The sequence below is a fragment of the Nuphar pumila genome, chromosome 16 (assembly GCF_984573655.1).
Source record: "Nuphar pumila chromosome 16, dmNupPumi1.hap1.1, whole genome shotgun sequence".
NCBI classification, from domain to species: Eukaryota; Viridiplantae; Streptophyta; class Magnoliopsida; order Nymphaeales; family Nymphaeaceae; genus Nuphar; species Nuphar pumila.
The window spans coordinates 67,912,418-67,928,449 of NC_143264.1; the positions used below are offsets into that span (position 1 = coordinate 67,912,418).

The 16,032-nt window shown below is 36.8% G+C and overlaps 1 protein-coding gene across 2 annotated transcripts in view; it reads left to right on the top strand.

Moving 5' to 3' along the window:
* The window catches only part of LOC149813418 (dual specificity protein kinase YAK1 homolog), a 32,042-nt gene extending 22,349 nt beyond the window's left edge, over window positions 1-9,693 (top strand). For both annotated transcript variants that reach the window (XM_089992044.1, XM_089992045.1), the window contains exons 17-18: window positions 8,344-8,633; window positions 9,438-9,693. In XM_089992044.1, the coding sequence (XP_089848170.1) occupies window positions 8,344-8,633; window positions 9,438-9,514 (367 nt within the window). In that variant the 3' untranslated portion in view covers window positions 9,515-9,693. The remainder of the gene's footprint in view (window positions 1-8,343; window positions 8,634-9,437) is intronic.
* The last annotated feature ends 6,339 nt before the right edge of the window (window positions 9,694-16,032 follow it).

Genomic DNA, 16,032 nt, shown 5'->3' on the forward strand with positions numbered 1-16,032 from the left:
AAACATGTACTCAAAATCAATTATGCAGAAATTTTACCAAGCCAAACAACTGGGGCTGATCCATATAAATCATCAAATTCATGCACATGGGTCGGACAATGCTGAAAAATATGTATTTCCTGCATGCTATCTGATCCATGTACATGATTGTAATCATGTTCATGGGTTGGCCAAACCATAAGAAACCATGTATCAGCTTGCTGGCTGATCCATGTACATGTTTTCAAATATGTATATAAGTCGGCCAAACTACAATAAAACATGTACCATACCCTGCTGGCTGATCTATGTACACGTTCACGAACATGTACATGGGTCGGCAAGACCAAAAGCACACATGAAACAACCTGCTGGTTGATCCATGTACATGGGTCGGCCAGACCTGTGTACACTCATGGACAACATGCTGGCTGATCCATGTATTGAAATGATATACATGGGTCGAGCAGACCTGTGTACACAACTATACATGCTGGTCTGTATATTTATATATGCAAAACTCGATAAAAACTGAACTTAAACATATGCACATACATGAGCAGGTGTCACGGCAGATCTGAACCGAAATAAATAAACATGTGTTTTGGCAGGTCTGAACCAAAAACAACATATATGTACTGTTCGACAGATTTGATCCAGAACAACATATGCATGTTGTTCGGCAGATCTGATCCAGAATAGCCTATCAGCAGATCAGATCTAATACATCAGCAGATCAGATCTAATACAACATATCGACAGATCAGATCCAATACAGCATATCGACAGATCAGATCCTAATAAAGATATTCAGATACATGTATATGTAATTCAGCAAATCTGAAATAGGAAAAATATTTTCAGATGCATGTATATGTGAAGCAAACAAATCTAAAACAACAAAACATATTTAATTGTATGCATGTGAAACTCGACAACCTAAATCAACTAAATACAATCAGGTTTTCGAATACATATATAACTCGACAAATCTGATTCGAATAGGTATATTCCAATGCATGAGCATGAGACTCAATAAAATCTGAATATGAACATGCAACTCGTTAAGTTTAAAACACACACATATATGTCCAGCTTTATAGAAATCAACCATCCTGAAATTTATCTCTATATACATATATATTCAGTTTGTGTGAGCAAGAAAACTCTATAAACCTGAATATATATATATATATATATATATATATATATATATATTCAGTATGCATAAGCAGGGAAAATCGTTAACCTGTATTACATGTGTATTACATGCATGTTCAGTTTCAAGTCAAGAAAATCGACATCTATGGAATCAAAATCATATGTATTTTCAGGATTTGATATCCAGGAAAAATTGACAAACACAAAGAAATAAACACATATATGTATATATAAAAAAATCATCATTTTATATATAAATATATATATATATATATCCTTTGAATCAGATTTCCCTTTTTCCTCTAATACTTATACATAACTGGATTTATATGTATTCATGGCCCGTAAGAATTTAGAGAGAAATCCGTACCTTGATTCATAGCGTAGAAAAACTCGAAAAAATCGATGGATGCTTTGAAAAAAATTATTTTTCTTCCTCTTTTTTTTTTCTTTCCTCTCTTTCTTTTTTTCTTTCTCTCTCTCTACATGATTTTCACGATTTTTCTCTCACCTCTCTCTTTATTCCAAACTCTCTTTCTCTCTCTACCTCTCTCTCTAGAATACGAATTCTGCAGAGAGGGAGATCCTAACCCTTTTATATATTTTTATTTTATTTTTTTAAAATTGTTTCTAGATAGGGGTGACGGCCCCTCTAGAGTTCCTTAGTTGGGTCAGTAGAACTCTACTCTATCTTCTAGATATTATCTTTTTATTATTAATTATTTATTTTATTTAATTAATATATTGAAGAATATTCTAGAGGGTGTCACCCCCATCTGGAAAGCTCTATTGGGTAGAGTTCTACCCTCATCTTATCTTTAATTTAAAAGTTGATTTTAAAGTTTTAAAATGGCCATGGATGGGTTTCAGATCCAAATCTAGATCCAAGATCCAAATTCATATCCAAATCTAGATGGATCTTACTTGGATCAGATTCTAGTTAATATGGATCCTAGATTGGGTCCAGATCCATATTAACTTGAATCAAATGGAGCGAATCTGATCCGATCTAATCCAGAAAAAAAATGTCAAAATAGAGGCCAATCATTTTTTTAAAATGCATTGTTCGGGCCAACCATAATTCGATTTCAGAAAAACAGGTCGCCAACATGATTAGTATTTTGAGGCGGATCTAACGGTGGTCATACCTGATTTTCACCTTTGAATTTTGCCTGAATTTTGCTTAAATTTAAAGCTTAAAAACAAAAAATTTCTCAAATTATAATTAGTTCAACTCGGTCTTGTCAGTGGGCACTGGGCCACTCCCAAACCCAGTTTACATCACCTATATTTTAGTATATTTTCTCATGATTTTATCAATTTAAATAAATATATAATTTAAAAAAATATATATTTTATGTGTGGCTTCTTGATGCCTTTCTCTAAGGTCAAGATTCCCAAAGACCTGAATATTATACTTAAAATTCCATTTGTTCCAGTAGGAGGTTTGTAAACAGTCTTGGATTTGCTGAGGGTGAGATCTCTCAAGCACAGCCTACTACCTAAGCCAGATCTATGTCGTTGCCTACTATCATGCCCTAACATCTGGCCTATATTTCTAGAATAAGGCCTGAAGGGTAAGCCAGATTCGTCTGTCCCATGAGGTCTGTCAGGCAAAGATCTTGTGCAGAGAGAGAGAGCATTGGGCTGGACCTGGTTCAATGGCACAGATGTTTAGGCCTGCCTGGCGTACTTGAATTTGAAGCTGTTATCTAAGAATGGTGGTGACTAGGTGTTTCATTAGCTTTCTTTATTCGAAAAAAACCTTCAATGCTCATATTCTCTATGCATTTTATATGGGCCTTCACTATTGGAAATGTATTTGTGCAGTCACCGATGCGTGACTTGTGTCAAACAAGTATACAATTTCAGCAAACATAAATGCACTGACAAAAATATTTTTTGTACTTTGTTTCCAGTGTTGAAATGATTATATGTTGGACGGCATGCTCTGCTATGGCTGTATATTCTGAATCTCCCTTAGATAACTGGATTGTTGGTGTGGATGGATTTATTTTTTGAGCCTGATGGTCATTGAGCTCTGAAGTCTTAGCTAGCACATAGTTGTCGTAGTTGTCATCTTGTTAAGCCATTGTTAGGATAGGAGCTAAATGTGATTGTGAGCTTTGTTCCACGATATCACTAAAGGCCGGAATGATGTGACCTCCCACTGAAGACATGAAGTGTAGGCATGGACTTTAGATAGGTTACAGTGAGTTGTTTGACCAAATTAATGATGATGGCTCTCTCCTTTGGAAGCTTTAGTTGCTATGCTGTATAGTCAACTATTTCTTAAGCCTTTCCTATCGGAAGACTAAAGAAATTTTTTAGGGTGTGATTAAACAATGCTTCTGAAAAGGTGGTGTCCTTAGCCACATAATAGTTTTTTTCTCTATTGCATCATCATGAGAGTTGATACTTTTGTAAAGAAAGCAAGAGAAATACAAAAGAGCCACCAAGGGCATACAATGATCAAAAGGGAGTGCACAAGCACAAGTCCATAAATGGACAATACACAAACCAATCAATGCCAAATACATAAGATCACAAGAGCCACGGATGGGCAAACACAAAAGAACACAATACATAAAAATAGTAAATACTTATTGAGTTAGAATGCTTAGGAAAGCTTTAAAGAAAATACCCTTTTATATACATTTCAAAAGGGACCAAGAGAGCCCCATGTGGCTGTTGGGAGCTCCCAACGGCTATAAGGGATTTTGACTAAAATACCCTCAATCCTATTTTAAATGACAAAAATAGGAAAAAAATAAAAAGAAAATAAAAAAGGCAAATCTGCCCCATAATGGGCAATACGTATTACATGTTTACAGAATTACAAAAATGCCCCTAGAGGGTATTACCTATTACAAAAGAGAAAACACACACACACACACATATATATATATATATATATATATATATATAACATTTTTTAACACTCCTGAAGTTTGTAAATACAAGAAAAACAAAAGATTGGACTCAAGTCTTCGAATGTCTTCATTGATAATCTTTACCAAATACTTTCATCAACTATCTCCATCTCTTGTATCAAAAATTACTTTCTCACCCCATATCTTTAAGAACCTTCAGAGCAAACAAAACAAAGGTTCCAACTACACAAAGGAAAATATCCTAACTAAATAGTTTTAAGAGAAAACGACAAAGGATTTAACATAATAGTTATAGATTATATGTATATAGTTTCAAAACAAATATATTTTAAACAAGCACAACACAAATTAAAGTGGATAGATATAATTACCATATACATATATATATATATATATATATATATATATATATATATTAAACAATTTTAAAAGCGAGTATCAAAAAATAATTTTAAGCAATAATTTTTATTTTTTTGGAAGATTCGCAACAATTCAAGTATGGTACAATAGCCATTAAGATAGACTCAAGGAATATACTTTAAAAACAATTTTTAAGAATTCTTGTTTTGACGATCATAACCATACAATCAACATATTTTTTAAGAAAGCATAAGTAATGAACATAGTAGAATTTTTATCATTTATCACGGAAGTCCAAAGGACAAGCCCATATTAGACATAAAATATCAAGAATATATAAACAACTATGCATAATTAAGGTCCCAAAGGCTTAGGTAAACATTTCAAATAAAGGTACATATCATTAATTATACTAAGCAAAACACGACAACATGCATTTTAAATGTGAGGATTCAAAGGAGCTCACAATAAAGAACTAATTAAATTCATAAAAAATGCTTGATAACCAACATGAAACAAATCTAAATATCCTCAATATATATCCAACATCCAATTAAAGCATATTTAATGCACATAGTGCATGAAAATTTTTCAATGAATAACCATTTTCCATACAATGGTCAACAAGCAGCGGATCATATTAGAAAATACATGAGATTTTAAAAATCCCACATACAACAAATCTTAACAAGAGAAATGATATTTGCAAATCTCAACAATAGTTTTCTCACCACAATCAATCACCTCACCTCTTTGACCTCCAACTCAACATCCTCAAAATTTGAGTGTATGAGTTTGTAGGACAAGAGATCAAACACAAATGTCAACAATAATCATACCAATGACCATGCACCAGCAATACCGGCTATCTAAACTAACAATAAATACCAGCTACAACCACAAGAGGTGTACACACCTCACAAGTGGTTATAAAACTATAAATAATACCATCGGCTACAACGGGTGCACTTAACTCACCACATACATGGTTGTAAAATTTGATAAAATAAATCTCTTATCCAAAGAAAAATCACTCAAATAAAAGGGAAGGGTGGAAAAAACTAAGAGGTAAAAATATTATAATGAAAACAAACTGATGTAAAAAAGCAAGAAGATTTGAAAACAATATTCAAATCTAGGCAAAATCAATAAATTTTGCAATATTATTAGATTTAATCTATAAGGACCAATATGGTCATAAGAAAATAACAAATGAGCCATCATTGATAAAGATCAATACGAGCATCCAATAAAAAATAAGTGTCATATAAACAACTGAGTGATACAACTCACTCATAGAACCAGAGATTAAACATTCGTGTCAATACTGCACTCATAAATCAACAATCTAAATTGACGAAAAGAAACGAGGTGCACATAACTCACCCCTAAAAAACATCTCTGACTCCACAACATCGAGGTGAACACAACTCACCTAGAAAAGGCTGAACAAACTAATGGATGCATCAAATAAGAAAGATGGACTAAGCCAAAACAAAGGGGCAAATAGGAAAAACTTTGAAAATCTCTTTCCAAGGATAAAGGAAACAAGAACCGATTCGAAAACAAAAGTTTCAAATCAAGTCAAATAACAAGAGTTTGAATCCTCAAATACGTTTAGTAAATCCACGCAATAAATGCAATCATATGACAAGATAAAATGTCCAATAAAGGATCCAAAGTGGACAAACACAAGAGCCACACTCAAAGAAGGCACACACAATATAAAAATAATATTTTATTGATCAACAAAGTATGCAAGCAAAAGTCCACCAAATAATCAAAATGGACAAGCACAAAAGTGGTCTCTATAGACACACTCACAAATCCCACAAAGGGCGCACACACAAGGAAGGCTCAAATATTAAAATAATATTTTATTATGCTTACAAAGATGCAAGCAACATTATACTTAAATCCCCATGTCAGGCAACACGATGTAAAACATGTAAGATAATGTTCACTAAAGGGTCATGAGTCTAAGAAATAACACAATCACAAGTTACAAATGCCACTAGGGTTTCCAAAGAAAGACTTCATAAAACTTTTAAAATGTAATGATTACGATACACTAATCATGTAGGGCACAAATCATTCAAGTGCACTAAGTGCACTCACAAAACTACTTAGGTCATAAACACATCTCAAGGGGAAAAAACGCAAGCCACAAATGGGCACAATCACAAGGGCCACTAAAGGGCCAACAAGAGAGCACAAAAAAATATTTTAATAATCTTTAAAAAAGCACATTAAAATACATTCATAAACCTCATAGAAGAGTTCAAAATCCACAAGGATGAGTGCATAATTCCCATAAGGAACAAGTCATGCATGGAGAAAACATGCTCAAAACCTTATGCACGAATAAACAAACTCATTCATTAATGTGTACGTAAAGTATAAGACAATCTCAAGTGCACAAAGATCATATATCAATAGGAAAAATCATGTATGCAAACTTAAATATACAAAAATAGCAAGATACTCATGATCACTAAGAACCAACCACATATAATCTTAATATTTTTCAAATACACGAAGTATCTTGATTTCACATATGAGCATGTCAAAGAAAAATTCAAACACGAGTTAAGCAAGATCTCAATAGATCACGTGTGTGAATAACACACAAAACCATTATACAAAGATAAAAAGGGATATTTTGATTCATTTTAAACTACAAGATTGACAAAATAACACCAATATGAGTTCAACTAAGTCCAAGATAAGGATAAAAACACGATAAATTTTGAAAAAACAAGAAAACATAAAGACATTCAAAAGAACTCAATCATGTGCTTATGATCAACCAAGAAACAAAGAATATTTCAAAAAGATTTTGAAGGAATAACAATCAAACAATTTATATATTTTTTCTTTTAAAAAACCATAAGCAAATGTTTTTTCATACAAAATGCATGAGATAGGCAACAAAAGAAAAAATAAACAAAGATTTTAAAATACTTACTGCATTAAGATTCCCTTATCTCCACGATCAAAGAATCCCAAATCCATCGTTAGAAGCCAAATATCAAGATGGTCACATCTTGGCTTTGATACCATGTAAAGAAAGCAAGAGAAATAGAAAAGAGCCACCAAGGGCATACAATGATCAAAAGGGGGTGCACAAGCACAAGTCCACAAATGGACAATACACAAGCCAATCAATGGCAAATACGGAAGATCACAAGAGCCACTAATAGGCATACACAAAAGAACAAAAAACATAAAAATAATAAATCTTTATTGAATTAGAATGCTTAGGAAAGCATTAAAGAAAATAGGGACAAGAGGTCTCTTTTTATATACATTTCAAAAGGGGCCAAGGTTGCCCCATATGGCTCTTGGGAGCTCCCAACGGCTATAAATATTGTTCTTGGAAAGCTCCCAGTGACTATAAGAGCTTTTAACTAAAAAACCCTCAATCCTATTTTAAATGACAAAAATAGGAAAAAGTAAAAAGAAAATAAAAAGGCAAATCTGCCCCTAATGGGTAGTACCTATTACATGTTTACAAAATTATAAAAATACCCCTAGAGGGTATTACCTATTACAAGAGAGAAAACACACACACACACACATATATATGTGTGTGTGAATATATATATATATATACATATATATATATATATATATATATATATATATATATATATTAACAACTTTCTCCCTTTCTTACTGTTTAGCTAGTAAAATGGAAGTTATTGTTTATGTGCCATTTTCTACCTAGTTTCTGATGATGACTGTTTTCATGTAGCTTATGCTACCCTCTCTCTCTCTCTATATATATATATATATATGTGTGTGTGTGTGTGTGTTCTTTTAAATTGATTTTATTTAGTTAGCGTAATCTAATATCTGCAAACTTCAGAAATGCCCTATACATGAGCAGCTTTTTGCCTATGATGTGGGAAATCATTTCAATTTAGTTTTTTTTTTTTGATACCAGATCAAATGGGCCATCTCAAACATATGCTTGTGTGGATGAAACACCTCCATCAGTCCGTGATGTGCACTGTGGCTATGGCCGCCCTATGTCGAAGCCTTCATATCATATGCCTCATATGGTCACGCAGCACTCTCCTAGTCGTCTGGGGCAACAATCTTTTGTACGGTCTAATAATCCATTGCATGTGGCATTTGTCCAAGATGAACGGATGCATTCAAAGGGTCCTTCCTACTGGACTATTGGCCCTCGCTCTCCTGGAAAAAGCCTGTTTGCCAATGACAGTTCCTGGGGTATACTTTCTTATTGCACTTGCCACAGCTTTTTGCCTCCCTATCAAATATGGGGACATGATTTACTAGACGACTTCTGACCACAGTTAGCAAAACTCCACCTAAAACATGTCTGCAGACTTCAAAAAACTTTTTTTTTCCAATAGGAAACTTCAAAAACTTAAAAAGGATTGTAACTGTGTTTTTCAGAACATGAAAAAAAAACTGAATTCTTTTGGGGAAGAGCATTTAAAATACAAAAAAATGTTTTTTCAGAAAATCATTTATCAGAAAACTCGAATATTGGTTCGAGTCCCATACTCCTACCAGGTCTTGGATTCAAATCATATGGTGATTGTTCTGTTACTGGAGGTAAAACTTTGAACTCGTGTATTTCATTTCCCAAACTCTTTTCATTCTTTTTGGCTGTTCTCTTCAGCCTGTCCGTTTGAATTTAAAATATTTTAATATGTATTTGTTCTTATATTGAACTTTTTCTGTTCCACTTTTTCCCCCTTGGGTATTTAAACTTGCCATCAAAATTAGGGATTGAAGGGGTTGCTGGGAGTCTCTGGACCATCACCGTCCTTTCTATATGATCTGTTTATGATCTATGATATAGATTGCTTACTCATATTGTTGGTAATCTACTACATATTCCCTTTAGAGCTATATAATTCTTTTTAAGAGACGCTTGTGGCAGCTGCTGCCTGCTAAGTTCAGGCTCCAGTGTAATTGGTGGGCTAAAGGTTTATCAGTTACCATGATCTTTAGTATTTGTTCAGTTTATTTCAGCCTAACAAGCTCACTCTCACTGTATTGTAGGACAAAGGGCTGGCCATCCAATGGTGACAATTCCACCGCATCCTCAAGGGAACAAGGAATCTGCAAGGATATCATGATACAGAAAGCTTGTGGACTTTCTTTGACAGGAGATTTTGAAAATTGTTTCTTGGCAAGAATATATTGTACCTGGTTCTATTTGTCGTGGCCTGTCCTGCCTCAGGAAATATTCATCTGTTTTTCAATGTGAAAGCATTATCCATTATCAATATGATGCTAAAATTATGGCACCAAACTTGTCCTTTCCATTGTGTTTTTCATTTCTTTAATCATTATGCTCGTCTTGTGAAAATAGGTTTTTTTCTTTTGGCTCTTCACTCGACTCATAGCATTTGTATTTTGCATAGTATTCTTGTGTCTTTGGTGTTATTTTGCAGCTTTGTGTGTTCTTATGCTTAGCAAGGTCCTCTAATGTTTTATCTCGCAGAAGCCTTGGACAGAGAAGGGTATCCTTCAGTGTGTTCATTCATGGTTGCAAGTGCTTAGTGGTTTAACAGGTAGTCTCAGCCTTTTATCATCTTGTCTATTTATGATGTTTGAAACCATTTGCGCAACTTGTACTGGTTTGCTTGGATTTGGATGGAGAGCCGGGTTTTGCATCAACTCTATGTAACTTGGGTAATTCATATGTTATAATAAGCTCATAGCAAGTTGGCGAGTGTATTGGCTCACTTGAGCCTTTGGTTATGATTGCTTGTATTCCAAGCTAGGGCAGGTTTCCTTTTAAAAGTCCTCATTTCATGTATTTAAGCCATTGAAAATCTCAGGATTGTTTGGAGCTTGATCAGACAAAGAAACTGGCAATCTTGAATTAGTGATCAGTTTTGTCAGACAAACAATTTGTCTCCAAGCGTTGGTTGGCTCAACCGTACATATAACTGTATTCAGTCTGCCTGGAGCAGATGCTTCTGCAGTTTGTTGCTAGCATACAAGTCAATATGATTTTTCTTAGTTTTTTGAAGTTTTTGTAGCATATGCACATTTGGGCTCGTGGACTCGTGAACTCGTGGAATGTGTAAAACCTCGTTATATCTGCTTTAATCTCAGCTTGCTGTTTTGGCGCTCATCCGCTCCTTTTTTCTGTTTTAGCTATAAAAGAAGGCCATTTCTAAAGGAGTGAGTGCAAGTATTACACGGTTTACTGGCAGCTCGGAGCATCTTTACAAAGATCAACTTTATATTCAAGAACATTGATAGCAAAAAGCAAGGAGGCAAGCTGAGGCAGTGGTCCACCTGCTCAAACTTGTCCACAATAGTGGAAGCTTATCTGTAATTTATGTGAAGCATGTCAACCTCCATAAATGACAGGCCTTTTGCAGACCTTTCCTTCTCTTACTAGGACATGGCATGATGGGGTGAAATGTCTTTGCTTTTTCTCTTGTTTGTTTTTTGCCTTTTTCCCAATGTGGCAAGTTCTGAGAAATACGGTGTGATGTTGGACGTTTGTATTTTGGACCATCATTTTGAACAAGGGCAGCGCCCTCGGATGAGGAACGAAATGTGTTGATAATTCATATTTAATGCTTGTCATACATCAGTTACGGCTTTTGCAATTCTCTTGATAAACATCTATGTTGTCTGAATATGCCTTCTGTACACTGAAATTCCGAATCTTCCTGATAGTATGGCCATAGTTTTATACTTTCAATCAACTGTTTGGAGTCTGCCTAACCCTGACTATAAAAAAAAAAAACTTCTTGTGCTTGGCATGTTAGGCACAGATGCTTGTTATATTGATCTGCCAGGCATCTGACAAGCTGGGTCAAAAATGTTTCTTAAATATTGCCTTGATTCTGTCAATAGCTCTTGGAGGTGGGCCCGTAAGAGGGTGGTCGTGGGTCCTACCCGGAGTTTTCTTCGCTGGACGAGGTTCAAAAAAAAAAAAGTACCTTGATTCATATTTAAATTGATTGACTAAGCTGAACTCATTGTGCATGTAGCTTGTGGAGCAGCGTATGCAGTGCGTCCTACCTTATTTGTGCAGGTCTCTAGGCTTGATACACACAATTGTGACATAGTGACAACGGTGGTTGCTTTTCTATAGATGCAATATGGTGGTAAGGGGGCGTTTGATTATGCGAACGGTAGTATTCGTGCAAGGTGTGGCGAGGCTCCCACGCAAATGCTGGACGCACGAATGGGCAGAACCCATCCCTTTGAGAAGTGTTTTGATGTCCGAGGGAGTTCTGCCCTTCCCTTGAGACAGGAGAGGACAGGACACCCTGAACACAAAGTGTCATTAGGTGTCCTTGTCCAGGGTTGTCAGCGGACAGGACAGGATTGGGTGTCCTTGCTCATGGCTGTCTGCAAATCAAACGCCCCAGAAGGGATTTATAGCAAATTAACAAAATTTGGGTGGATACAGTACATAAAAGCAAGTTCCGTTTTATAAACAGGTCGGATTCAAAACAAGCTACATTGGGTTCAGTCAGAACACGATTGGAATTGGATAAAGAAATAGCCGAATAGGTTGAAAACCAAGTTTGACCCTAGCCGTTACATATATTTTATGGAGCCTATTTGATGCAGAGATCCAGTGTAAGAGGGTGTATGCTATATCTGGATTCGAAAATCTGCCATATGTTCTGAGTCAGTTCAGGATGCCAAACCAAGCTAACGTGTGAAAAGTGTGACCCAATTTTGGGTCAACCCGGATTCAGCCCCTTTTCAAACCCAAGGCAACGTTTGATGTCAGGATGCTGTTGTCCCGGCTGGCAGTGAGTAGTGGGCCACGAGTTGCACTTGGATCCTGCTTTGGTAGGGATGCCCATGTTCTCCATTTGATGCAGATGTGGAGCCCATAGGTGGGATGCACTTGTCTCAACGAACAGCCTCGCCGGCCAGCCCGGCCCAGCCCACCACGGGCTGGGCTTCAGCCTAAATTAGACCCAAGCTCAGCTCGAACTAGGCTTTTCGCCTGGCCCTGCCCAAAGCAGGCCAACACAGGCTGAGCTGCAGGCTGACATAGGACGGCCTTGCCCAGTCTATATATATGCCCGGGCTCAACTAGGCCACGGGCCTAATGGGATGAGCAGACCGCGGGCTAAGGTTTTTCAATGCACTGGCCTGAACCAGGCATAACCCCACGCCTATGCATCTTGCCATTCAACTGGCCTTAAGGGAGAATTTGATTGTGCAAACAGGACCGTGTAGAACAGTCCTGTTTGGACACTGCTGGACAGGTGCAAAGTTGTCCTACACAAGTAGAGTTGGGGTACACCTTTTTTTTCGTTTGTTTTATTTTTTATTTTTTTGGTTTTTGTCTCATGTGTTCCAGACACCACTGCTTCAGACAGAGTGATAGAACACTACATGACACTTAAAAGGTGTCTCGCTGGATGCGCGAGATGCCATGTTCTAGACATCCCACACGTCTTCTGTTTACATCGGACGCCTAGGGCATAGACAGTAGCGACCCACGGATGCTACTGTCTGCACAATCAAGCGCCCCCTAAGGGTGTGTTTGAGAACCCAAGTTTCAAATCTGCTGATCTAAGTGAGTGTGCGGCGAGTTCCCCCAAATGCAGATCTCAGATCCTCTTTTTGGAGGATCTAAGATTCTGTGAACTAGAAAGCCACCCTGGGAACTAGTTTATACAGATTGGGACAATGTCGGATAGTGGCTACATCATGCCTGTCATGAGTCATGGCAGATCCTTATGGTGATTCCTCCTCCTACTTCATTGGTATGCCTACCTCCTCCAAGCTTCATCTTCAAGAGGACCTGTCACAACAAATCAAAGAAATGCACCCATCACCTCAACTCAAACTTAAATTCAATACTCTTAACTATAAAGGTAGTACAATCAAAGTTTTTGTTAAAAAGTAAAAATTTGATTAAATAAAAATTAAATAGGATATTAGATAGGAGAAATACAAAAAATAACATACATAAGTGTGGTTAATTAGGCCAAATGCCTACGTCCACGAAAAAAAAAAATTTCTCACATCCTCTCTTTTTCTCTTTTTTCTTTTTCAATTTATTCAATCTCTTAACTCACACATTTATAGAGGTACATGATTGCAGATAAAAAAAAATATCTACAACTAATATGCAAAATAATCAAGATAAAATAAAGATAGACAATAAATATAAATTCCTTGATAAGTGATAATCTTTGAAATTGCAATTGCTCTATGAGATAAACAATTATCTTGAAGGTTGCTATCTGTAATATCTCCTTTCGTATCGTTATAAATTTCAACAGTTTTGAGGCCGAGTTTTTTATAAGTTCATATTGATACTAGACACAACGTGCAAGAATATTAGAAATCAAATGAGCTTATCATGTAACCAAAGTTGATGAGTAACAGAATATCATAACATCATTTGAGTGCACAAGCGATCATTGCATGCAATGACAAAGACAATTCATGAATTAAAATAATAAACCATATGATTTTTTTTAGTCTAAGGAAAAAAAACCATCACCCACCCAACAATGGTTGGCTTCGAATTGGTAAAACCGTCGAGGTCATTCCTGCCCACTGGAGAGTACACCTAGCTTCGACCTTGCGCGCGCAGGGTATGCCACCTGTGGTTGTCGAACTTGTGACATCCTGTTAACTTTGTGACATTCACAAATTGCCCCCTATCAGATAAGCTGAGCCCTTGTGGGCTAAAAACCATGAGTTTTACTCATTATATATTTCACAAAAAATATATGCAAGGTCACAAAACAACCAACATTTCTTTGGGGTCTAGGTTTGAGAGTAAAGTATCTAGACTGATAGTGTTGGCTTGATCCATTGTGGCTATGTTCCCCATTTACAGTCTACATTGCTCAGTTAGGCTTGAAATAGAGCCAAGGCACCATCCATTGAGCCTAGCACCACTAGACTTATCATGTTGATCACATTTATGGTGTTAGATTGAGTCTCAGTGAGGTCAGCTCATTCAAGAATCCTAAGAGCCAACTTAGCTGGTCTTGGATGGTAGGTACTCTCCAACAAAATCAGCCAGAAGTCACGTGCTTGATCCCCTTCACTTTGTTCAGCATGGGGATGCCCTAACCCAAATGAAGACATGGAGATGGTGGCCCAACTTATTGCCTCCAAATCATTGCCACCATATCCCCAACAGGCATAAATTTTACTGTAATAGGCCTACATGCTCATTATCTTTGTGGGCCAGGATCATTGGCTTTTAGGTAGGGGTGTCAACGGGTCCAGTATCACCGAATCCCGACCCGTGCTGAATCTGGCTGGTTTCAGGTTTGGTTTGGTAATGACGGAAGAGGTCAGGTCAGACATTCGGATCAGACCCATAAGGTCCGATTATCATACAGAGGTGGGCATGGTATGTGAAACTTCATACCAGACCCAGGTCCGCCCCAAGTCTTGATTAAAATCTGCAATTTTTTCAATGTAGATGTTATAAAAACCATTGTTCTATCCTCTTTTGTCTGTTCGTATATGATCATCATAGGACTTAGAAACAGGGCTTAGAAATGGTTTTATGCCATTGGTAGGTATCCAATTGGACTTGGACCAGAATTCAGTATAGTGCTTCAGAGTTGGATCCGGGTTCAGACAGACTTGAGTTCTGCGAAGGTCTGACCCAGTACCTAATGGCCCCCGAGCCTAAAACCTTGGCCTAAACCCAGCCTATGGCAAGCTGGGCCGGCTTGGCCCATCGGGCCACCTCCACCCCTATCGATACGCTACCCTTGAATTGTCTATTTTTTAATAAATATAAAAAATACAAAAATTATTTTTTTTTTTATTTTTAAATATCGTTTTAATGGGTTTAACATGTGTCATGGCTTGATTGACAGGTAATATTTTTTATTTATTTTTTAGCCAATGAAGAACTATTCACTTGAGTATCGGTATCACCAATACTATTAAAATGGAAGGAGAGATGGGGATTCACTTAATCTCTTAATCCACTGCTGTTTGGGAGCCTAGATTTGGAAGATGAGAGTGGAGATGATCTTCCGTCTATTGATTTTACATACATTCTAGCAAACAACTCCATCCTCATCACTCACTTCCACCTGATCCCTGCTTGTTCTAGACATGCTCTCTGGAGAATCTCAGTTGGGTTCTGGCTAGGGCTGGTAAAAGAATTTATTGAGATGAACTTGAAGTGTTCAAGCTTGGCTCATTCTTGTGGTGGGAACGCTTGCTTATAGAAAACATACACTATATTCTAGCTGAAAAGAATAGGATTGCAAAAACAATACATGTAAATTATATCTAAAATATATTAATTAGCTTGTACAAGTGGAGCTGAACCGATAACCTTTTTTTTTTTTTTTAAGTCAAGCTGGTGTTAGGCAGACCCCTACCAGTTATACAATTATACCATTGGGTTTTGAACCTGCAACGTCCCAACACAAGGTAAGGTGCATTAGCTGCTCCTATCAGACAAGGGCGCCCCCCTATTATTCATGTTCAGCTTGCCGAGCCTATTTTACGAGTTAGAACAAGCTGGTTGCGAGCTGAACAAGGCCGAGCCAGGCTTTGTTTCCCAGCCCTATTTTATTCTGCCAGATCTGATACACAAGGGTAGGGGTGGCAAAACCTGACACGACCCGCCAACCCGCCTCTTAGGCAGGTTCGGGTTTGGAAA